A 26576-nucleotide genomic window follows, 5' to 3' on the forward strand; every position below is an offset into this window, starting at 1 on the left:
CAGTGCTTCTTTGTATATGTGTTGTAAGGCCCTTTAATAGTGCCATTCCCCAGGGCAAATTACAGAAGTAAACCCACCAATGAAATATCCTTTATTGAAGGAAGTCAACTTTCAACTATGGCAGAGTCAGGGACAGCAATACACCAAGGGTCATTCACACAATACACTTGTTTCTTAAAGGTACACTTAGACAGATATGTATACTCCACTAGACAAACTTGCAAGTCCCAAGCTCACTAACCAATAGTTGGTGGTGTATCTTTGAAGTAAAGTTGTAGGGCTGGGTCTTGCTCAGTCACCACCTAGCATTTAACTGAGGAAAACAACTCTCGGATCCTATGAGAGATTAGAACTAGCAAAGATCTACAAGCCCATTCCTTTCAATGGGTCCTGTGAGACACAAGCTGTGGGGAAGTCTGTCTCAGCTTTTTGGGAGAGTCACAAGCTGGGGCTAAACCTTCACCAGTGAGCTCCAAGCCAGCAAGATAGGCCTGGTCCTTGCAGGTTAGGGCAATTTTTCAGAAGGATGTTCAGAGCAAGTAGCCTTAGCAGCAAAATCCAAGCCAATAACTCAATTTCCTATCCCCTCTGAAGTCAGGTCCAAGCAACATGCAGAATCATCTGAAAGCTTCAGAGACACAGCGATATTATGAGCTGAAATCATCAGATTGGCATGTAATCCACAATTCCCTCTACCAGTAACAAGTAGTGCCAAATGGTACTAATGAAGAGAAACTCAGCCAAGCTATTAGCATCACCAACTGACACAACTAATACTGTTGGTTTGAGAGTGAGAACAATCCTAATGACATTGTTAACTAACCCAAATAACCTGAGGATTATAAAGTGAGAGAGATTCCTTCAGCATTGCCAATTGACCCAATTAACATTGCTAGTTAAAAAGTGAGAGAAATCTCATCAGTATTGACAACTGACCCAACTGGTACTACAGACTGGAGTTAAAATGATCCCATTATCAATAACAATTGAATTAACTGGCATCAACTACCCAACAGGTTGAGAGATTTAGCTAATAATGGCGTCAAGAGCACAGTTAACTGGTACCACTGAATGAGGGGATAAACACCAAGTAATACTGGTACAAAATGATTGATCCCGTAATTAATCAGCAGAGAATATTGATATCATGACGTAATGATTGAATTGGTTACATAGTCTTTGAAGACTTAAAATGGGAGATGAAGCAAGAGCTCTAACACCAGCTGGAAGAAGGCAATGAAGGAAAATTAGTGTCTGTATGGAGGGACTCGATGGATCCCGCACTCAAATTCAGTGACAGACTGAAGGAATCAATAATTCATGCAAAAAATATGGGTAAAAATCTATCGTCCCTCATTGCACCTCATTTCTATCACACAAAACTTTTTGTAATGGTTCAAGATGTCTACGAAATCCCAAGGTGCAAGTAATTCATAAGGATAAATGTGGGAGAGCAGCAAGCTACAAGTTATGGGACAGGATGCTCATGGCTATATTTGGCTCTGGACTGACAGGCACTTCACTTTTCAGATAATAAACCGGAGGGGAAACGCCTTTCAGAAGAATGTTGCCAAAGATATGACATGACATATTTCATGTGCAAATAAAGAATACTACATTGCAGACACTAGTTCTGCATTCGCTCCAGAGACTGTGCCAAGTGCATGATCTGACTGGACATCCCTTACAACATGATGGAAGGACTTTTACTTCTAGGCTTTGTTGCAGTTGTTCTAAGCAGAGTTCCTGATGACCAATATGCTGGGTAAGGAGAGACACTAACTTCATAAATTTTTTCCGCATGGTAGTGTAGCAGTTAGTGTAACGCTATTACAGCGCCAGCGACCTGGGTTCAATTCCCACCACTATATGTAAGGAGTTTGTATGTTCTCCCCGTGACTGTGTGGGTTTCCTCCGGGTACTCCAGTTTTCTCCCACGTTCCAAAGACGTACGGGTTAGGAGCTGTGGGCATGCTATGTTGGCGCCGGAAGAGTGGTGACACTTGCAGGCTGCCCCCAGCACATTCTCAGTAATACAAAAAGAAGCATTTCACTGTGTTTCGAAGTACATGTGACTAACAAATAAATATCTTATCTTATCTTCTGTAGTCTCACTCTCCCTTCTTTTGTCCATGCAATGCATTTAGAAGTCTGTGCTCCTCCAATTCTAGCCTTTTGTCTATTCCCCCTTTCCTTTGCTCCACAACTGCCAACATCCATCCAGCATTCAAAACCCTAAAAGTTCTCCCCTCAGCCTCTGGCTCTCTTTTCCTCCTTTAAGATCCTCCTTAATACAGACTGTCCCTGGGTTACGAATGCCCAATTTATGGACACCCTTACATACTGTATGAATGAGCTCTCATAATATCAGTAAACTCAAAAGTCTGATATATATACATACATTCGTTCCTTTTCATGGCAGGACTCATCCTCCCTCCCTCTTTCTCTCCCCTTTTGGTAATTGTTTCTTATCAGTCTTGTGTGTTTTTGATGCCATTTGTTACAACACTGTGGAGGTATGATTGCCATATCAAATGAATTTTGTGCATTTTCCAACTTACGGGCAAAATCGTCTTAAGGACGTCAGTAAAAAAAGCAAACCCCTTCATTACACGGGATGGTTTGTACTTACCATTTTGATCAAGCCTTTTGAAGCTTCCACTCTTTTTAGCTCATTATCAATGACATCTGATTTTCCTCCTGTGGCATCATGAAATCCATATGATGAGATACTACCTCAATTAAAGGGGTGATATAAACACCGGTCATTGTATCGCAGAAGCATTGGGTGCCATATGTAATAAAGCTCACATTTACCTCTTGTTAAAGGGATAAAGTTCTGCATCTGAAACCAGAAAATGAACAGCACCTGCAGTTTATAAGGGACATGGCTCAAACAGTAAAGGTATGACGTCCAGTTGCTACTTAGCAAGATGATGGTCAGTAACTTTTGATGAAATTGAATCATTAATTACGTCCTTGGTGTGTTCACAGATTGATTTCTGGCAGCCGTCTTCTCTCGACCTGGTGACCACCAACAGGAGTGTGGATTTCAGGGTCCCTGCAGACTGGGTTTCTGACATTCAGTCCCGGCTGGAGAAGATTGGATTGAAATACAAGTTAGTTTCGGATCCCACATTAACTCTAAGGCACCATCTCCATCTTACACGCAGTTCCCAATAGTGTCTAAGGTTGCAATAGTTTACTAAACTTAATTTGTTTTCTTCAAGGTAGACCCAGTAGATATGGAGATCATGTTTCCTCTGGCAAGGTATCTAGAAACAGGGGTCACAGTCTCAAAATAAGGGGTTGGCCATTTGGGATTGAGATGTAAAGAATTTTCTTCAATGCAAAGGGTAATGAATCTGTGAAATTCTCCACTCAGGAGGGTTGTGGATGTTTGGGTATAAAGGGACCCAAGACCTATGAGTTTTGAACAGAAAAGTAGCACTTGGGTAAAGGATACTGTATTATGGAATAGAGGAACAGAAGCAAAAGGCCAAATGGTCTACTTCTGCTTCTTATATTCTAAGTTTCCCTTCAATTTTGTTTGCTTTTTACTGTGCATATAAACTTCCACAGGCCAACATAATTGTAGAAAGTGTTAAAACATTATTGGTTTTTCATCCATCCATAGTCTTTGCTCATGGAAACCAGTTATAGTTTGACTAATACTACTGAAAATGGGATCCTCACAAAACAAGATTCACAAGAGTATCTAATCCCCTATAAGCAATTGCATTTTAAATACATGAAATTACTTTAAAAATGTAGAATTTGTTACTATATATATCAATGTATAATATTCAGTTTCTTAGCAGGGTAGAAAAATTAAAATTTTAAGGGATGCCTTTTAGTGCCAAATGAGCTTAAGAGGAAGCAAAAGTTAGTTCTACCAGCCACCTGGAGACAGCTCAAAGATCAATAGCTCCTTACAGAGATTAATCCTGTTTAATGGGTGATTATTCATTATTAATTAGGTGACTAATCAGTAATCAATTCTGATTGATCTGGATTAATATGTAATTAATCCTGATTAATCAGTGATCAATTCTGATTAAAGTAATTAATCCTGATTAATCAATGATCAATCTCGGTCCATGGCAGTTTTGTGGGGTGTGGCGAGTGGTTGGATTTGCTTTCTATGTGTATCAATGTGACTATTTTTTAAATCTAACATAAAAGACTGGAGAAATTCCAATTGTCCTTGGTATGACGTGTCCCTGATATTCCTCCCTCTTTCACACTAGTTTGGCTAATTTGTGGTGAACTGTGAAGCCAGTAGAACCTCTACCCACTAACCTTCAGGATGCACACATACTGTTTCCTAATTAATCTTATTTCACACAGCGTGTTAATTGACGACATGAAGACCCTGATAGAAAACCAATTTGACCAAAAGGATACGAGCTCAACGTTCTACAATTATGAAAAATATCATCAGTGGATTGAGGTAAAAATATGATTGAGACAAAAATACAAAACTATAACAAAAGTAAAACCATGTTGAAGGAGAGATACATACTGTAAAAGCTTATATACAGGAGATAAAGATTTCACTTTGCTCTGAGAATGGTGAGGTTGGAATTATGATTCAGGTAAGTTTTCTTGTTCAGTGTTCCTAGTGAGACAGTTTTTTAAAGTGCCTGTCATTTTATATCAATGCTGGGGCCTCAGTTATAGAGTCATACAGCACAGAAACAGGCTCTTCAGCCCGACTCATCCCTGCCGACCGAGATGCCCATCTAAGCTGGACCCATTTACCCGTGTTTGACCCATATCCCTCCAAATCTTTAGTTTTGTGCAAACTATATTAAGGGACTGGGTTAAAAAGAAACAAATGCCCAGAAATTCAATTGAATGAGTTTTCCCTGTTGTGCAATCCAACTTCTCCAAAAAATAAAAAGCAAATAATAATGAAAGTTTCACCATATGATCACAAAATCCACAAGTTTTGTTTTGGGTACTTCCATGGTACTCACAAATGAACTTGGACTTGCACCAACATCACTTCCAGGAAATTTGTACGTGTAACTGCAGGAGGAAATTCCCAGCGTGCTTTAATCTTTTGCTGTTCAAGTTAAAGGGGCTGTCCTGGGCAGGTGCTGGGAATCTAACTCGGGTAGCTTCCTTAGAGATATTGGTTTAAGTCACACTGCTTCAGACCTTCAACCCCAGAGACTGTGATCCTCAACCACCCACAAATTACAAACTAGTGAAATTTAGGATATCAGCTAAAGTCAAAGACAAATTTATTGTCAATATGCACAATTACATGTATGCACGGGTGCAATGAAAAACTTACTTGCAGCAGCATCAGATAAATAGCATTCACAAGATAAACATTAATTAAACATAAATTATGCACAGTTTTTACAAGAAAGAGCACAATTAATGGTCATAGTGTTGCTATACTGAGTCAGTAATTAGGGTTGTGCAGGTTGGTTCAAGAACTGAGTGGTTGAAGAGCAGTCACTATACGGTGAAATGCAAAATGCACAGAGCAGTGATTCTAATCCAAAGTCAGGATTCTCTAGTTTAAGTTCAAGTTTATTGTCATGGGCATACATACCCAGGGTAGAAATGTCATGAAAATTTGATTTTTGCAGCAGCAGCACAGGACAATACAAAGAGGACAAACATAAATTACATAAAGTTAAATTAACATAAATTATACATAACTTAGACAACAAACTAAACAAAAATAGACATTGAGTCAAGTTGAGGGAAATATAGTCCAAAGTAGAATTAAGGTTTCTCAAGTGGGTTCAAGAACCTGACGGCAGTGGGGAAGAAGCTGTTGTTGAACCTTGAGGTGTGGATCTTCCGATGTTGTTTTCTCTTGCTACAGAGTACAGAACTAGGGGGCAGAGTCTCAGGATAAAGGACTGGCCATTCAGAACTGTGATCAGGAGAAATTTCTTAACACAGAGGGTTAGAATTAGGGTACGTAGGTGCTTGTCATTGAATATCTTCAAATATGTCCCTCTGTAAAGATCGATAGATTTTTGTACTATGAAAGCTAGGACACAGAATCTGTCATGGTCATGGTGGAGTAAGCTTGAGAGTTTGAAGCAACAATCTGCTGAAAGGACTCAGTGGGTCGAGCAGCATCTGTGGGGGGAAAGGAATTGTTGACATTTCATGTCCAAACTTTGCATCAAGACCAAAATGTGGACAATTCCTTTCCCCCCACAGATGCTGCTCGACCCGCTGAGTTCCTCCGGCAGATTGTTTGTTGCTCCATATTCCAGCCTCTGCAGTCTCTTGTGTCTCAGCCTTGAGAGTTTGTAAGGACAACTCCTGCTTCTGTCCTTTTTTTATTGTCTTGATATATTTAATGATGATAAACTGGTGCAGCTGGAGAAACTGATGTCCAGATGTTGGCATCCATTCTGTCCATTTACGTGGCTCCAAACAGGTGCAAACTATGTCAGCTGAAGAGCAGAACATTCTGGGTCCCTAAAGCTGAATGGAAGCAGGCACCAGTACCTTGGAAATATATTGAGTGGAAAGATTCCTGGGCAACATGAGTTGCCAATGACAGACACGTGCTGGGTCTGTTCTTGTGCAGAATCACCAAGCAATCAACCAATATATAGTATTTTTTTAAATAAATGGGAACTTTCCAAGGAGGGGAGATACCAAAATCCCATTACTTATGCCACATCTTTTACTCACTCTCCTCCTCCTTCTGAAACCTACCTGAACATTTTTTGATACAGTCTGCCACAGCCTCTTGTTCCTCCGGTCTTTTTCACGGCCATCACACCACGGGCTAGTACATCCCGCAGATAGGTAGAATCAGTCAGCATCTTGAAAGCCACATGCGGCATTCTCAAAGCAAAATCAATGAGAATATAAATGGTACATGGTTTGCGTTTACTGCCGGTGCGGAGTTTTATTGATGAATAAAATGTAGAAAGCAATTTTTTGAATAGCCATCAGGAGAAATTTTTTAGTTTATATCAGTTAAAAAGGAAAAATTATGACTTAATCATATTATATACAGCTTTGATATTCTTGAAAAATAACAAATGTTGAAAAAAGTAGAAACTTGTAACATATATCTAAGCAGTGATAAAAGTTGTCATCAAATTCTGGAGTGTTTACATTGAAGATGAGCTCACAGCTGAATTCTCTATTGTAGATTGAATCCTGGATTGCTAAAGTTGCAATCGAAAACCCAAGACTGATTTCTTGGTTCAGAATTGGAAGGAGCTATGAGCATCGCAACATCTATATCCTCCGGGTAAAATCGCTTATGGCGTTGTAAATGTGAGAGTTTCTGATCCCTCCAGCCCACCCTAGATCAAGTGCCAGAAGCCTTGGTGCTTTGAGTGATATTGCTTGGTTATCAGCAACGTTGGTTAATGCAGCACTCTAGTACGGTAGCAGGAGCTGTGGTTTTCTGAGTCAGAAAATTACCAGTGCAAGTTTCACTCCTAAAACCCAGGCTGGAGCTCAGGGAAATACTAAGAAATGCAATACTCTGAAAATACTAATTTTTGGACAAAATATTAAATTAAGGCTTTGTTTTCTCTCTTACTGGACATAAAATTCCCCATGGCATTATTTTTTGAGGGAATTATCAGTGGTGTGCAGCACAGTATATTTTCTCTTCTGACAACATCACCAAAGCAGATGGCTGTTTGTGGGAGCTTGCTGTGCATCAATCGTTTACTGAGTTTTTAAATTCAATTTCAGTGTCTGGGCATTGCCAGCAAAGCCATTACTTATTGTCTATCCCGAATTACAGCCAAGGTGGTGATGGTCAGACCCCTTCTTGAACCACTGCCATGCTTCTGATGAAAGTACTCCCACAGTGCTGTTGAGTAGGGAGTTGTAGGAATTAGACTCAATGACAAAGAGGGAGTGATGATATACTTCCAGTCGTGACGGTGTGTGACACGAAGGGGAACCTGCAAGTAGGGATCTTCCTGTGCCTCTGCTGCCCTTGATATTTTTGGTAGTAGATGTTATGGGTTTGGAAGGTGCTGTCAGAGTAGCCTTGGCAAGTAACCGCAGTGCATTTTGTAGATGTTAAACTACAATGTTTCCAACATTACAACAGTGGCTTCACCTCAAGGGTAAAGTGCCTTTGGACAGCTTGAAGAGGATGTCCAAATGCACTATGTAAATGCAAGACTTTCCTTTTTTTGACAATGTCTGCCAATCTCTCACTAAAGGTCGGCAAGAGAACAGGTGTGGTGAAGCCCACCATCTTCATGGACTGTGGAATCCATGCCCGGGAGTGGATTTCTCCCGCCTTTTGTCAGTGGTTTGTGAAGGAGGTCAGTGGATCAATTGTGGAGTTTATTTAGTGAAATTTTCTTTAGTCAGGATCGAGGAACATATCATCTAATAAGATAATGTTTCCACAGGCTGTTCAATCTTATGGAAAAAATTGTAGCATGGCCACCCTTCTTGATAACCTGGATTTCCTGATTGTTCCTGTTGTCAATGTGGATGGTTATGTCTACAGTTGGACCAAGGTAAGTATCAGAACCTCTTTGGATGACCCAGAGTAATTTACAATGTGATAGTTTGCAATCTTGCTGGGACTAAGCAAACATAGCCACTTAAACTCCTTGAGACAAAAGATGGGAAGTCGTAATACAGATCAAAGAGACCAAGAATTTGGTGCAAAACCCAATTATGTAAAAAAAAAAGAGTGGGTGACACTCAAAGCTGCTTGCCATTGCTAAGATCAGGACTGATCCATTTCTCAACATCACTTTGCCACCAGATCCCTTCTTAAATACCTAACCTTTGCTTCTACTCATTGACTGAGCATCCACAGATCTCTACAGTAGATAATTCCAAACTTCTGTTAGGAATTTTCTCCTCCTTTCACTCCTGAATGGTTGACCATTAACCTGAGATGGGACCTCTGGTTATAGGGAGAATGTTTCTTCTTTGTCTTGGCTAGTCCTTGATGAGATCATCTATAGTCACGTAAGGATCCCTCCCTATTTAAATTTGGGTTGGAATGTTGTTATGACTGAATCATTACTCTTCTCCCAACCCTCGTTAAGGGAATGGTCCCTGTGATTTTAGGAGCTGAACCATTATATTCTCAGTACTACTAGGAACTGCAACATGCAGATCTGACCTGATACAGGGTTTTGACCCAAAATATCAACAATTCCTTTCCTCCCACAGATGGTACTCAACCCAATGAGTTCCCTCAGCAGATTGTTTGTTGCTTCAGATTCCAGCATCCTTTTTGTGTCTCTACTGTGACCCTTGGAACTGACTTGATTATATGCTGAATAAAGAAGCAGACACGTTTTTTTGGGAGGGAGAAGGACCAAATTGTTTGCAACCAGGTTAAAACTGGTTAAGAAAAAAATGATAGTGTCTTGGGTTAACGTTGGGAGTGAGTGTTAGAAAATTGTTAGAATTCTTTATGGTAGAAAGACCCAAGACCCCTGCTTCCAGCCAACATCTGCGCTTTGACCAACATTATCTGTCATTTATCTCGCTGCTGTTTATGGGATCTTGCAGCGTGCATATATTACTTGTCTTGATAGTCTGCAATGCAACAGGGACTACACTTCAAAAGGTACTTTGGGACATGATAAGATATCTTTATTAGTCACATGTACATCGAAACACACAGTGAAATGCATCTTTTGCGTAGAATGTTCTGGGGACAGCCCGCAAGTATCGCCACACTTCCAGCGCCAACATAGCGTGCCCTCAACTTCTTAACCCGTACATCTTTGGAATGTGGGAGGAAACCAGAGCACCCGGAGGAAACCCACGCAGACACGGGGAGAACGTACAAACTCCTTACAGACAGCGGCCGGAATTGAACTGGGCCAATGGCACTGTAATAATGTTATGTTAACCGCTACACTACTGTGCCTGCCTCCTGTGGAGATGAAAGGATGTTCTGAATCAGAATCAGATTCATTATCACTGACATATGTCGTGAAATTTGTTGTTTTGCGGCTGCAGTAGAGTGCAAAGACGTAAAGACATAAAAATTACTACAATCTGCTCCAAAGACTTGACCACTCACTCTAGCCTGATGCCAAGGGGGTGACGCATTGTCTATGGTGCTGGATTTCCAATGGGATGTTATACCAAGGCCAGTCAAAGATCAAGCATCCCATTATACCATATGAAAACAAATCACAGCATTTTGAATGTCCACCTTATCCAGGCTGAGAAGATCTCAAGATCCTAGATGGAGACAATAGTGGATGTTTCAAAATAATACAGACAGAGAGACAGAGACAGAGAGACAGAGACAGAACAAAAGCCAGCCCTGCAACCCAGTAGGTCTGTGCCAACCATCAAGCACCCATTTTTACTCTAATTCCACCCTGGCCCATTCTGTTCTCCCTAGGCTCCCATCAACTCCCCCCAGTTCTACTACTCACTTGCCCACTGGGGGCAATTTACTGTGGTCAATTAACCTGCATATCTTTGGGATATGGGAGGAAACCAGAGCACCCAGAGGAAACCTACGCCGTCACAGGCGGAACATTCACGCTCCACACAGGAGACAGCACCTGAGGTCAGGATTGAACACGGGTCACTGGAACTGTGAGGCAGCAGCTTGACTGAACTGCCCCAAAAATAAAAACAGAAGAATATTTAGAGCAGGAGTGTAGAGCAGGTGTATCGACAGTTGGAAATGTAAAAGCTAATTTGTATTTCAGGCATTGTCTGGATGAAAATGGTTTTTGATCATGTTACCATTTCCCATTCTCTCGAGGAGCCTCTCGCCAACCCTTTTTCTTCTTTCTTTCTTCAAGCGTTGCCCAAACCAGCCCTGCGTTTTGTTCTCGTCTCTGTGGATGCAAATGATAGCAGATGCATGTCCACTTGGCAGGCCTCCCTTGCTCTATACACCATTAATTTGAGGTTATCCCAGTCTCTGCTGCCCACGTCCTAACCCACACCAAGTCCCAGTCACCCAACACTCCTGTGTTTGCTGGCCAATCGATATCTTAATTTAAAAAAACACTTGTTTTCACACCCCTGTCTGGCCTCACACTCCCAGTCCTCAAGAATTCCTCCAACCCTCATAGATATCTACATTCCTCCAGTTCTGGTTATTTGATCATTCCTGATGTTTCCCAGTTGCAGCCACACCTTGAGCTACCAAAGTCCTAATCTTCGAGTTCCCTCCTAAACTTCTCTACATTTCTTTCCTCCTTTAAGATCTCTTTATACACCCTACTTCTGAAGGACTTTTCACTTATCTGTTCTACCCTTTCCCTATGTGGCTTAGCATCAAACTTTCTTTGATAATCATTCCAAGGTGGTACTTTTGGGACACGTTGCTAGGTTAAGTAAAAATATAGGTTATCGTTGTTGTTGCTGCTGCTGCCTACAGGACCGACTATGGAGGAAGACGCGCTCCAGGAATCTTGGCACTAACTGCGTGGGCACTGACCCCAACCGAAACTTCGATGCTAAGTGGTGCTGTGAGTTTGTACTTTTTAACAAACACTCTGTAAGCAAGGCAGGAGCACTTGTTAAAGCAGAAAGAAAGAAATCTAAGCTATCAGCAGTGTCGGGCAAACCTTGTTGACAAAACATCATCTGTGGGGAGCAGTTCCTGTCCACGAGCCCTAGTTCCTGTCGTAATCATAGTTGAGGTGGGAGGAAAGGAGGAGATGAGGACAAGGGGTTGGAGGGCTTGAGTTGTAAGGAAAGACTGGATAGGCTGGGGCTTTTTCCCTGGAGTGAGGGAAGCTGTGGGGTGACCTTATAGAGGTCTATAAAATCAGGAGGGCCATGGAAAAGAGTCAGAGAGTCTAAAACTAGAGGAGTTTAGATTTAAGGGGAGGGGGTAAAGATTTAAAGGGGACACAGAATACATGTACTTGTGCATATGACAATAAAGTCGACTTTGACCTTGTGACCACAGCAGGTGCTATCTAGAAGCCTGTCACTGTTACCCACTCGACAATCTCCTGTCGGGCTGTTTTTCAGGGGTGATGTTGTTCTAAATTGTGTAACAGTTGCATTTCACTAATGCGCTTTTAAGACAAGAGGGTGTAGGTTTTGGGTAAGGGGGAAGAGATTTAGATGGGATCTGAGGAAGAACCTTTTCACCCACAGGGGGGTTGGAATCTGGAACTAACTGCCTGAGGGAGTGGTGGAGGTAGAGACCCTCACAACATTTAAGAAGTATCTAGACAAGCAATTGACTCACCAAGGCAAGATAGAGGTATACAAGATGATAAGAGGCATAGATCGAGTGGACAGTCAGGGACTTTTTCCCAGGGCAAAAATGGCTAACACAAGGGGGCATAGTTTTAAGGTGATTGGAGGAAGGTATAAGGGGGATGTCAGAGGTAAGTTTTTTTACACAGTGAGTGGTGGGTGCGTGGAACGCACTGCCGGCAGAGGTTGTGGGGGCAGATTCATTAGCGACATTTAAGAGACTCTTAGATAGCCACATGAATGATAGAAAAATAGGGGGCTATGTAGGAGGGAAGGGTTAGATAGATCTTAGAGCAGGATAAAATATCGGCACAACATTGTGGGCCAAAGGGCCTGTACTGTGCTGTAGTGTTCTATGTTAAGGGGCAACTTTTTTTTTAACACAGGCACATACACAGAGGGTGGTGGGTATATGGAATGAACTGCCAGAGAAAATGGTAGAGGCTGGTACAAGAACAACATTTAAAAGACATTTGGACAGTTATATGGATAGGAAAGGTTTAGAGGGACGTGGGCCAAACACAGACTAGCTCAGGTGGGCACCTTGGTCTGCAGGGATGGAGTAGGGCCGAGGGGCCTGTTTCTGTGCCATGACTCTGTGACTCCAAGGAAAGGGGGAGAAGAGAATGGGAGAAGAGGTGAAAGGAAAAAGAGGTAGGAATGGAAGGGAAGGAAAAGGAGGGGAAGTGAGAGCGTGAAAGATTGTGGGGAGAGAAAAAAAGTGATGTGGCAGAGGGTGAGGGAAGGGGGGGGGTCAGCATACGAGTAGATTTCACTTGGAGGAGAAGAGAGATTTGGATGGGAAAATCCATAGGGAGAAAATGTCACCTTTCCTTCAAAAAAAAATCACAGGCAATGGGACAGGCAACTTGGGTGGGTGGGGATGTGACATCCTTTCAGATGAGACATGAAATCAAGGAGCTGTCTGCTCCCTCAGGCAGATGCATATGATCCCACAACAACAATATACAAAACATAACAGGCCAGATCAGGCTCCTGTAGAGAACCTCTTGCAGGCTGCAGTGTGCACCTCAGTGTGTTCCGACCTCTGCATCTACACACTGCAGTGCTGAAATACGGAATGCTCTGGAGGTCCGCTGCTGGCACAGTGGAACTCCTATTCTGCCACTGGACTCAACACCGAGCCCGGGTAGTTCCTGATTGTACACAGCTGAGGGACTGGTCACTCTTCATACCTGGTCAATCACCTTTACACCAGCCACTGCTGTTTGTTTTAGCTGCTGGCTTGTTATTAATTAACTTCATTTTAATCAACATTTATGTTTTAATTAATTCACATGATTGAAAGGGTTTTTAAATAAAATTAGTTTTTAAAAATTAAAAAAAGAATCGATTTTATCTTTCATCAGAGGCAGTATGGGGCAGGAGAAAAGGACTTTGACAGTGAGAGATCCCAGAGGACTTCAGAGAGGTTTGGGGAATGGGGCTTGAGTTTCTGCTGTCTAAGGTGTAGTCACTGCTCGGAGCCCTGCTGTTCACTGAACACTAATCAAGCATCCAAAGCAACGAGAGCCACACGGCTACAAGAGGTTGATGCCATCTGGGTCAAGAATGATCCAGCCCACTAACAGGGTCATTCGTTTCACTGCTGTATGTGAGATCCAGCTAATTGGATAGCACATATTCTACAGTGCAACAATGACTTTGTTTCAAGAGTAGTTAACAGGTGGTAAACTACTTTGGGTTGTGAAACTCGCTACGCCAATGCAAACTCTTTCATTTTTATCTGCAGCCATTGGTGCCTCGAGGAACCCATGTGATGAGACTTATTGTGGGTCGCATGTGGAATCTGAGCAAGAAGTCAAAGCTGTGGCAAACGTCATCCGTAAATACAAAGCGATCAAGGCTTACATCACAATGCACTCGTACTCTCAGATGTGTCTCTTTCCATATTCCTACACATACTCATTGACCCCAAACTACAAGGAACTGGTAGGTGGCAGTCATCATTTATTATCTAAGTGAGATACTTCAGTACTGTGAGATTACTGTTGGTTAACAGTGCAACAATGGAGCAGCCATATTTCATTAAGAAACAATATGCATGCACTATGATCTTCCAGCTCCAGTGCAAGGTGATCATTTTCATTCTACTCAAGGTGGGAGCAGGCACCTTATGCTGCATTTAATCCTTTCTGGAGCCTTGTATCTCCAGTGAAGCATTTGCTGTTCAACAGGTAAGAGCCTTCAGCACAGGACAGGTGCCCAGGAGTGTAGACCATTGATGCAGAGCCATGAGTTCCAATCTCACTCTGGCAACTGGAGAACTCATGTTCAAATTCACACAAAGACTCAGTCCTGGAGACACAAGAGACTGCAGATGCTGGATTCTGGAGCAACACACAATCTGCTGGAGGAACTCAGTGGGTCAAGCAGCATCTGTGGGAGGAAAGGAATTGTCGACGTTTTGGGTCGAAACCCAGCATCAGCACTGTCCTGATGAGGGTTTCAACCCAAAATGTCAACAACACCTAGTCTTGGTGAGTCTTGACCAGAAGGCCACTTGACTGCTGTACACACCCATCTGGTTCACCAAAGGAAGGAAACCTACCACCTGAAATCCTTGCCTGGTCTGACTTATTGTGACTCCAGGAGGCTAATCTGCATCCCTCTTAACTCTCTCCCCAGTTCGGGGACCAATAACGATGGACAATAGATGCTGGTACTGCCAGTGTGTGTAAAAAAAAAAATGAAAGCCTCTGGACAGTCTTACGGGCTGCTGAGAATCTGCAGGGCGCAGGAACCCTGGTTAGTTGCAAGAATGAACCACAGAAACCTTTGAGCTTCAACATAATTATTGTCACTGCTGCAATAAGGCAACAGTGGGGACTCCTGAGGAATTCCCTTTACTAGGAATCCGGGGATTATTGGATGGCAGTGAGGATCAGCAGTCTGTGAAGTACAGGACAACCCAATAGGTAGCAGCTGACTGAGCCAGGGATGAAAGGATGCAGGAGATTTACTGTGGATTTGTAAAGGTGTGCCTTGGTTGCAATGTAACAGGAGGACTCAAAGGACAAACATGAGCGAGGCTTGTTAGCTCACATTCTCAGCACTGGCGCCCCACAAGGCTGCGTCCTCAGCTCCCTACTCTACTCCCTGTACACAAACGACTGCGTGGCCAGATTCTGCTCTAACTCCATCAACAAGTTTGCAGGTGATACCACAGTTGTGGGCCGTATCTCAAATAATGATGAGTCAGAGTACGGCAAGGAGATAGAGAGCTTACTGACATGGTGCCATGACAACAACCTTTCCCTCAATATCAGAAAAACAATAGAGCTGGTCATTGGCTTCAGGAAGGAGGGTAGTGTGCATGCACCTGTCTACATCAATGGTGCTGAGGTCAAGAGGGTTGAGAGCTTCAAGTTCATAGGAGTGAACATTACCAATGGCCTGTCCAATCATGCAGATGCCATGGCCAAAAAAGCTCACTAGCACCTCTACTTCCTCGGGAGGCTAAAGAAATTTAGCATGTCCCCCTTGACACCCACCAACTTTTTTCAATGCACCACAGAAAGCATCCTATCTGGATGCATCATGGCTTGGTATGGCAACTGCTCTGCCCGGGACCTCAAGAAACTGCAGAGAGTTGTGGACACAGCTCAGCGCATCAGGGAAAACAGCCTCCCCTCCATGGACTCTCACTGCCTCGGTAAAGCAGCCAGCATAATCAAAGACCCCTCCCACCCGGGACATTCTCTCTTCTCCCTCCTCCCATGAGGCATAAGATACAAAAGCCTGAAAGCACATACCACCAGGCTCAAGGACAGCTTCCATCCACAGAGACAAGACTATTGAATGGTTCCCTAGTACGATAAAATGGACTCTTGATTTCACAATCTACCTCGTTATGACCTTGCACCTTATTGTCTACCTGCACTACACTTCCTCTGTAGCTGTGACACTTTACTCTGCATTCTGTATTGTTTTACCCTACCTCAAAGCACTATGTAAAGAATTGATCTGTATGAAAGGTATGCAAGGCAAGTTTTTCACTGTACCTCGGTACATGTGACAATAATAAACCAATTCCAATTAAGTTCTAGGTGCTTTTACCTCAGCCAGCCAACACTAGATATCATAAGATCACAAGAGAAAGGAGCAGAATTAGGCCGTTCGGCCCATCGAGTCTGCTCCGCCACTTCACCATGAGCTAAACTATTCTCTCATCTAGCCCTAACTCCCAGCCTTTTCCCCATATCCCTTGATACCCTGACTAATTAGATACCGATCAATCTCCCCCTTAAGCACCCCCCCAATGATCAGGCCTCCACAGCTGTATGTGGCAATGAATTCCATAAATATCCCAACCACTGTTAAGTAATGTACAGAATCAATGCCACGTCCAGCAGGAACCTCCGGTACACAGGAGGCAAACTCAGCTGGTAAAGTGCAGCCCATCTATAATCATGCCTAGTAACCCCAGTTAGCTGATCCTGAGATCTTCCAGGTCGTAGATCAAGTGGACATGCACCCTGCCAACATGGGGTGCCCACACTCACCAACTGAGGCTGGAAGGTCTGAGGTCAGATACCAAGTGCAGGCCCAGCGTCGAGTGTCTGGGAGTCAGCATCTGAGTTGCGTAGCTTAGTGGAGATTCCAGTTCAAACCACATAGGCCAAGTCTCCAGAACTATGTGTTCCACGAAATAATCTTCTCCTGCTCAGCTACTCCCTATTAACTATCTCTTGCCTGCATCTACCTATCACCACCTTGTGCCCACCCCGCCTCCCCTCTTTTGTTCACCTATCACTGCTCTGCTTTTCCCTCCTATATATCGGGCTTCCCCTTTTCCTATCTTCAGTCCTGAAGAAGGGTCCTGACCCGAAACATTGACCGCCTGCTTTTCTCCACTGATGCTGCCTGGCCTGCTGAGTTCCTCCAGCATCTTGTTGATTTTCATCTAGATTCCAGCATCTGCAGTCCTTTGTTCCTCTCCCCTATTAGCTAATTCACCCTCCTCCCTAGAATTATTGCCCAACATTTTTTATTGATCAACAGGCTACATATTTGAATCATCCCTCATCTACTGCACTTGCTTTCCTCATGTCTAAACATACCTTAACCAAATCTGTCATCCAGACAGCATCGTCTGCCCCTGTCCAGCCCAGCATTGAGGCTCTCTGGTTCCCTCTGGTGTTTCCACACAAAATTTAATTGGGTGATGTTGCAACCTGGGTCAGTTTGTATTGTGCATTAACGATAACCTAACAACCAAAGATACAGCATAACACCAGTGGTTCAGTTACTGGATTACAGATGAAAGGTCTGGGCTATTGAGTTTGAAGCCCGCCAGAGCAGCTGGGAATTTTAAATTCAAGCAATTCAATAAAATCTGGAACATTTAAAAAAAATAAATGGGTTTATTATTGTCACATGTACCAGGGTACAGTGAAAAACTTTGTTTTGCATGCCATATATATAGGTCATTTCATTGCATCAGTGCATTGAGGTAGTACAAGGGAAACCAACGACAGAATGCAGAATCAAGTGTAACCGGTACAGAGAAAGTGCACAATGAAATAGTGGGACAGGATAAAAATTGTCAATTTGTAATCCTTACCTGCACTCTGGCCCATGTGATTCCAGATCTATGGTAGGTTACTCTTAATTGCAATCTTCTTGATTGACTCTGAATTCAATGACAGTCAAGGATGAACAACAAACCCTGACCTAACCAATGATGCACACAACCAGTGAATGAATAAACAGGTAGTCTCCCTCAATTATTTAACTGCTTAGTATCTGTGAAGCAAGGATTTGAGCAAAAGTATGCAGGCTTTAACAAATTATTTTAAGGAATTAACTGATTGATTTGGATTAATTGCTATTTTAACAATTAATTTGTTTTCTTATGCACACATCACAGATCAGCCTTGCGATTATTTCCGCACCTGCCATTCCATGTGCACTCGCATTGGTGCATCTGACATCTTCCAGTGTCAGATGCCCACCAAGTGATGCCACTGTACATGCAACACTCACTTTCTCCTCTTGCCAATATAAATTGCAGCTCTTGGGTGCCGCCTTCAACCAACAACGAGCGCTCATAGAGTCACAGAGTCATACAGCAGAGAAACAGGCCCTTCGGCCCACCACATCCATGCTGACATTTTGCTGCATTAATCTCATTTGCTCGCATAGAACCCTACCCTTCAATGCCTTCCCTTGCCTTTCAATGCCTATACAAGTTCCTGTCTAAATATTTCTTAAACATAGTGATTGTATCTGCCTCCATCACCTCCTCTAGCAGCACATTCTAGATATCAACCATCTCTCCTTGTAAAAAACTTTCCCCTCAGATCCCCTTTGAAACTCCTTCCTCCCACATTAAACCAATGCCCTTGTTTTTTTTTGACACTCCTACCATTGTACCTGTACCATACCACATTAGTGCATATGACAATAAACCCAACTTGACTTGGCCTAACTTGGAAGCTTTAGGACTCACTGCAGGTTACTTAAACATAGTGTGCCCTGTGTACCCAGTGTTCCTCCAGCACTTAACTCCCATCGTAATAAATGAGTGCACCAATGGTGGGAATACTGATGATAATTTATTACTGGAGGTTTCACTCTGGCACTGAATGGCCACACAGTGTGTTGGGGACCTTGAGGCAGGAAGTGGACATGTCCATCTGCAAGGAGTCTGGTCTCAGAGATACCACATCCCACCTGATGAACAATATATTTGCTGGTTCAGGTTTGGCATGGCTGAGATACTTGCACTTGACTACTCTCTTGTGCCTGGACTACATGCTGTGGAGGCCAGGGTCACATTAACTCTCAACTACTTCACCACAGACTCAGCCCAATACATCAGGGTCACATCCCTTCCTACCATCGGTAGTATCTACATGAGGTACTGCCTCAAGAAGGCAAACATCTGTCATCAAAGATCCCCACCATCCAGGACATGCCATCTTCTCGCAGCTACCATTGGGCAGGAGGTACAGAAGCCTGAAGTCCCACACCACCAGGTTCAAGAGCAGCTACTTCCCTTCAACCATTCGGTTCTTGAACCAACCAGCACACCCCTAATTACTACCTCAGTATAGAAACACTATGACCACTTTGCACTACAAAGGACTTGATATTTTTGTTCTAATTGTTCCAATTCTCTTGTAAAAATAATGTGTATTTTATACTTAATTTCTTGTGAGTGTTGTATATCTGATGCTACATACCTGTGATGCTGCTGCAAGTAAGTTTTTCATTGCACCTGTGCATACATGTACTTGTACATATGACAATAAACTTGACTTTGACGGTGGCTATAGCAGATCTCCACCACGATTCAACAACGCTCACAGCTGCATCAGAGAGGTCACTCGAGCAGTGCATTCCAGTCAGATGATTTAGTTTACTTCAGTGAGGAACAGAGCATATCGAGCACTGGGATTTGCCAGCCTTACTGGTTTCCCATGAGCACAGGAAGCTCCCATGGAGAACTCAGACCCTATCACCAACAGGAAGTGTTTCCACACCCCCAACCTGCAGATGGTTACTGATCTTCAGAAGAATTTGTACATGACAAAATAGGACTCCTTCATCCTCAGGGACATAGAACTGCTGGGAACTGTTCTGCCTCAAGAGATGGACCTTGAGGGATTGCCTACCATCTACTTCCCAGGCTTCTGACACTGATTCTCCCTACAACAAGAGCCTCACAACCTCCAGAGTCATTGTGGAAAAGCCCAGTGGTCTTCTGAGAAATAAATCCCTGCATCAATGCAGAGAAGTGGGGGTGGGGGCTCTCCAGTATACACCCGTCACTATGTACCATACGTCACCCAACCCAGCAACCAGCACAGAGGAAGAGCGCCCTGAAGACCTGGAGCCTGTGGCACAGGGTGAAGAGCCACTAGAGCAGGAGGATGAGGGAGGTAACCAGTGGAGACTCCCAGCAGAACAACAACCTCATCTCCCTGCAGAGCAGAGAACCATTGGCTGCATGGGCTCTCTGACAGGCAAATGCTTTTTGTATAAAGCCTCAATGCACAGCTCCAAATCCAGACAAAGTGAGGACATCCCCGTATCTGAGGAAGGATGTGCTGGTCCTGGAGAAGGTCTGGAGGAGGTTCACAAGAACAATCCAAGGATGAAAGCCTTGACACATGAGGAACGTTTGATGTCTCTGGGCCTGTACTCGATGGAGTTCAGAAGGATGAAGGGCGAATCTCATTGAAACCTACCGGATACTGAAGGGTCTGGATAGAGTGGAGGAGGAGAGGATCCAATATCACAGCTCAGAATAAAGGAATGTCCCTTTAAAACTGAGATGAGGAGGAATTTCTACAGCTAAAGGGTAATAAATCTGTGGAATTCCTTGCCACAGAGGGCTGTGGAGGCCAAGTCATTGGGTGTATTTAAGGCAGAGATTAATAATTTCTTGACTGGTAAGGGGGTTAAGGGTTATGGGGAGAAGGCAGGAGAACAGGGTTGGAAAAAAAATCAGCCATGATTGAATGGCAGAACAGAGTTGATGGGCTGAATGGCCTAATTCTGCTCCTATATCTTATGATCTTATAGACAAATGCTTTTTGTGTAGAGCCTCTTAATGCATAGCTCCAAATCCAGACAAAGTGAACCTCTCCACACTCTAATCCTTAATATCAACGTAGTTCACCAGTACAGGATAATCCATCATAATCCCTGACATCTGCCTTTACAGGACCTCTGGTTCTGATCATGATTGAATGAATCCCTGATCATTTACTGAAATGACTCACCACAACCGTGAAGATATAACATTTATTTCAGTATTATTGAATGTGTGGGGATCCCCACAGCTGGAGAAGAAAGCTGCAGCCCCCTCCCATGAGACTCTTAGCCCTAGAAAGTTGCAGTAATCTGATATTAAACCCATTTTTATTCTTCCCACATTCTCATCAACTGGGTGATCGATGGTCAACACTGCTTTGGTGGGTTGAATGGATTTCTGTGTTGTATCCCTCTATGACTATGATCCATTGCTTTCAATCTGCCAACTCCTTATTCCTCCAGAGCTTTAACCTCTGGATGGGTAACATCTGATGTCTGCACTTCTACTATAGGGTTTCTGAAAGAACTATATCAAAAATCTTTTAAGAGTCCACTCTGTGTATCGCATCCTCAGAAGGAAAGATCTGACCCTTTTGAAATCATCGATTACTGGTTCACTGCTAAACCTCAGAGTAATCTTGTTAACTAGACAGTTAGACTACAGTTTGTTGGTTAGGTTGATTACATGCCTTCATGCACATACATGACCATGGGGCCACCAGAGGGCACGGTGGCACAGCAGTTAGAGCTGCTGCCTCACAGCTCCAAGGACTTGGCTTCAATCCTGACATCTGCGTGAGGTTCGCACATTCCCCTCATGACTGTGTAATTTTCCACCGGGTGCTTTGGATTCCTCTCACATCCGAAATATGTGCTGGTGGGTTAATTGGCCACAGTATATTATCTCTCAGTGTAATTATTACCTCTAAGCGACAAAAGAATCAAAGGGACATTGATGGACAGCTAAGGAAGGATGAGTTCTAGGGCTACAGGGAAATAAGGGAAAGGGGAATAGGACTGATGGGATTGCTCTGCTGGGAGCTGGCATGGTCCTGATGGGCTGAATGTTCTCCTTCAGAACCATAATTGTTCTTTGTTCATAATAAGTAAGTAAGTAAACCAAAAGGGAATGTTTAAATTGGTAAATCGGTTTATTATTGTTACATGTACCGAGGTACAGAGAAAAACTTTGTTTTACATGTCATCCATACCGATCATTTCATCACATCAGTGCACTGAGGTAGTACAAGGGAAAACAATAACAGAATGCAGAATAAAGTGTTACAGTTACAGAGAAAGTGCAGTGCAGGCAGACAATAAGGTGCAAGGTCATAACGAGGTAGATTGTGAGGTCAAAAGTCCATTTTATCATACAAGGGGACCATTCAATAGTTTTATAACAGAGGGATAGAAGCTGTCCTTGAGCCTGGTGGTACGTGCTTTCAGGCTTTTGTATCTTCTGCCCAATGAGGAGGGGAAGAAGAGAGAATGTCTGGGGTGGGTGGGGTCTTTGATTATGCTGGCTGCTTTACCAAGGCAGCAAGAAGGATAGGCAGAGTTTACAAAGGGAAGGCTGCTTTCGGTGATATGCTGAGCTGTGTCCACAACTCCTTGCAGTTTATTGCAATATTGAGCAGAGCAGTTGCCATACCAAGCCATGATGCATCCAGATAGGATGCTTTCTATGATGCATCTATAAAAGTTGGTGAGGGTCAATGGGGACATGCTGAATTTCTTCAACCTCCTGAGGAAATAGAGGCCATGATGTCTACATGGCTGGACCTTTCCTGCCCCCCTAAGCATAACAGTATTTAAATCCTCTCCCCACATAGTCATCAGGGATGTCACCAAGGCATCCATTCAAACATCACGCAAGCTATCATATCAATAGGATCATCAGGGTACAATACTATTAACAATATCTTGGGGTATAAATGCAAAATGATTATCAGTAAATCCAAAGGCAAATCAGGAGAAATTTCTAAACTCAGTGACTGGTGAGTAGGTGGAATCTACTACCACGTGATACAACTGGTGCACGTAACTCTTCAGGGAAAGCTTAACTAGCATAAGAGGGAGAAAGGAAAGAAAGATGCGGTGGTAGATTTAATTTAAAAAGTGGTGAGAGGTGATCCAAACATTGGCTTGGATCAGTTGGGCTGAATAGTCTGCTACCATGTTGTTCAATACATGAACCTTTCCTTAACTTAAATGAAGATTCAAAGTGAAGCAAAGTGAGACTTTCTGTATCATATTTTGCCATTGACTCTATTTTTGTTTCTGTGATTGTTTGTTAGAATTTCATCGCCAGGAAGGCAGTTATGGCCTTGCAGAGCCTTCACAGAACTCGATATTCCTACGGTCCAGGTGCACTCACAATATGTAAGTGACAGTAATTATTCATGCCTGTGTAAAGCTGTAGATCACTAGTTGGGAACAGGTGCTGTGCTTGCTGCATCAAGCCAGTGAGCACCTACCCAGCAGAGGGTCCAAACTTGATCACCATTCTATCGTGAGTTAGAGGACACTAGAAAGGGAATTCAAAGAGGATCTCCACATGTCCGCATTGACCCTAGCCCACAGCAGAAACAGCAACAAGGGTTTGTATTTCTACCCAATGTCCAGTGAAAGAGTCCAATGAAAACAAAATTGTGCTTTGTTCTACATTTGCTCATTTTAAGGAATAATGGATCAGGTTCCAACAAGAACAAACTGGAAAGTCCACTCCCACAGATCTACTGATGTATATCTCACATTACAGAAGCAATTCTTAAAAATCTTCTTAAATGTTAAGATAAGAAATCTTTATTAGTCACATGTACATCGAAACACACAGTGAAATGCATCTTTTGCGTAGAGCGTTCTGGGGGCAGCCCGCAAGTGTCACCACACTTCCGGCACCAACACAGCATGCCCACAACTTCCTAACCCATATGTCTTTGGAATGTGGGAGGAAACCGGAGCAGCCGGAGGAAACCCACGCAGACATAGGGAGAACGTACAAACTCCTTACAGACAGTGGCCGGAATTGAACCGGGTCACTGGCGCTTTTATAGCGTTATGCAGATCTACCAACGTATATTCACATTACAGAAGCAATTCTTATAAATCCTCTTAAATGTTAAGATAAGATAATATATCTTTATTAATCATATACTGGAGCTGGATAAATATCTGAAAGGAAAGAATTTGCAGGATTATGGAGAGATGGTGGGAGGATGAGATAGCACAATTGATCTTATATTGGCCTGGTACAGACTAATTAAACAGGAAGGCCTCGTCCACTGTGATCATTCTACAGTTCTATTCTATCCCTTTCCAGATCCTTCAGCTGGAGGTTCAGATGACTGGGCCTATGATTTTGGAATCAAATACTCGTTTACCTTTGAACTCCGTGATACAGGCAGGTATGGCTTCCTCTTGCCTGAGTCCCAGATCAAACCAACGTGTGAAGAGACCATGTTGGCAATCAAATATATCGCCACTTACGTACTCAGGCATCCATATTAATCTACCTCGGTGAATAAGTAACCACTGACTCTCAGAAAATATTGCGTATGTATGTTTCCATTGCTTAGGGTGTATCAGTGTATAATTGATTATGTGGAGGGAGCAGAGTTCAGAGATCTTCTGGTCAACTTCTCTCGGGGTTTGAAAATATGATCTCTCTCTCTCTCTCTCCTGTTTCTCTGTTGTCCGGTTCTTACTGTTCCTCTTTCTCTCTCTCTCCATTCTTTTTCTTTTTGCTTCTTCTCCCTCTGCCTTTCTCTCTGTTTCTTTCCCTCCAGAAGGAGGTGATGGAATTGGAAGAGGAAAAATGTCCCACCTTGAGGATCCACTTCCACTTCTTGCTTCAATTACTCGTGTTCCCCACCTCACCCACCCCACCACCTTGCTCCTCCAGTTCTCCACCCCTTCACTCTCTGATAAGAACATTCACTCCCCTTCATTCCCTTCAATTTTACTAGCCCTTTGCCACCAAACTCGATGTTTAGTTTGTCTATTCTCTTCTCCCTTCACTTCCCTCTCATCAACCAAACTAGTCCTTCCTCCACAAGACTGATATCTCCTTACCCTCTACCGATTCCCAGCCTCCATAGACCTCACAACGTCTACCCTACCCTCCTATTCATTTCACTCAAATGCTTGCCTTGCTTCCAAACCTAACCTATCTTTCTCTCTTTCTATTTCTACATCGAGCTCATGCGGGGTAGAAAATACACATTAGATAGCCACATGAATGATAGAAAAATAGGGGGCTATGTGGGAGGGAAGGGTTAGATAGATCTTAGAGCGGGATAAAATGTCGGCACAACATTGTGGGCTGAAGGGCCTGTACTGTGCTGTAGTGTTCTACGTTCTATGTTCTAAAATCACAGTAGCATAGAGAAAATGGGATTCAGCATGTACCAGGTGAGCGACTCGCTAACATTCAGGCTTGTATTTAATTTTTACCTCTGTGTCTGTCTTAGTCCTAATATTTGGTTTTCCACATCAACAAAGCACTGGCAAATTTATGATAGCTTTGAAAGCCAACATATTTTTGAAAATTGAATTCATATTAACATTGTAAATATGTGTCTGATTCGTTTTCTATAGTTTGTACAAAACAAAATTGATTTGTTTGGAGTACACTGTCATTTCATGCTCGTTGAGGTGCCCATGCATACTGTCAATAAGAGCTTCAAATGTATACATTCCAATTTGTCCTGTAATGTCAAAAAACTTGAAACATATCTGAGCAGGAGATGTTATCAGTTAAAATTCTTCCTTCCCATGGCTGATCAGTTAAAGATCTTCCTTCCCATACTTGGCAGAGATGGGGCCAATGGAAGCAAAACCAATGTTAACTTTCAAAAGAGAGTTAATTTTAACGTCTAAGAAAATTACGGAGTTATTAGGGAAGAGCAGGAGAGTGTGATTAACTGGCAGTTCTTTCAGAGAGCTGACAAAAGCTGAATGGTTTGGATGGTCTTAATTTATCCAGTAATTCAATAATTCCAAGGGTGCACTATAAATTGTCAAACTGCACAAAACTAACATTTTCCACAGGGTCATAGCTCTGGGGAAGATAAGAGTCCCAAATCTCTCACTCTCAATTATATGATGGCATTTAACAATATAGTTAGTAGATTAGGACCTGAAGATGCTGGGTTCTGGATTTCTCCATCCAGATTCTTTCTGGAGCAGAGTTTCTTTCACCTAATGGGTAGAGGGAGAGAAATAATCCCTTCCACGACTCCACATCCCATTCCAAATCTAGCGATTCGCTGTTCACTTATTCCTGTTGTGTATTCCAGAAGTTTGCGCTGCCGGAGGTGGAGTTTCCACCTAGAGGTCCAACCTTCAAGCTGATGTTACATGCCCAAAGATACATCAGCTTTCAGCCCCTTTCCATATAACAAGAGCACAGGTTACAACACAACGCACTTGTACGCAGGTCTCCAACCAGCTCTCAGGTTTCAGAACCATACAATGCTAGAAGGAAACACCCATCATCAGCTCTCCATGTGCCAAAAAACATATTATCTGCTGCATTATTTGCTTTCATTGTGGAAAAGATATTTTATTTATAAATGGTTTTGTTTCCTTATGCATTGTGGGATAATGTAAGTGCCGTAATAAAAAAACACACTTAACAAAGAGTCATTGTGTCAAATCTTTCAGCAAAATAATCCACATTTAACCATTGCGCAGGATCTGTTGGCCAATCTTGCTTTTTCCATTCATTCATTGGAGTACTTCGTTCAATTAATTACATTTCAAGAACAATTTTATACTGTAAATGAAGAACATTTAATTGGAATTTTAGACAT

General features: G+C 42.9%; 1 protein-coding gene across 1 annotated transcript; it reads left to right on the top strand.

The window, feature by feature from the left end:
• Positions 1-1646: 1646 nt before the first annotated feature.
• LOC127571501 (carboxypeptidase B-like) lies at positions 1647-26405 on the top strand. The gene is made up of 11 exons (XM_052017920.1): positions 1647-1765; positions 2830-2905; positions 2995-3119; positions 4351-4453; positions 7151-7252; positions 8190-8294; positions 8385-8495; positions 11357-11447; positions 13946-14145; positions 23058-23142; positions 24083-26405. Exons 1-11 carry the CDS (start codon positions 1692-1694, stop codon positions 24268-24270), a joined length of 1260 nt encoding a protein of 419 aa, XP_051873880.1. The 5' UTR covers positions 1647-1691; the 3' UTR covers positions 24271-26405.
• Positions 26406-26576: the final 171 nt, after the last annotated feature.

The sequence above is a fragment of the Pristis pectinata genome, chromosome 6 (genome assembly GCF_009764475.1).
Source record: "Pristis pectinata isolate sPriPec2 chromosome 6, sPriPec2.1.pri, whole genome shotgun sequence".
In the NCBI taxonomy this organism is placed as follows: domain Eukaryota; kingdom Metazoa; phylum Chordata; class Chondrichthyes; order Rhinopristiformes; family Pristidae; genus Pristis; species Pristis pectinata.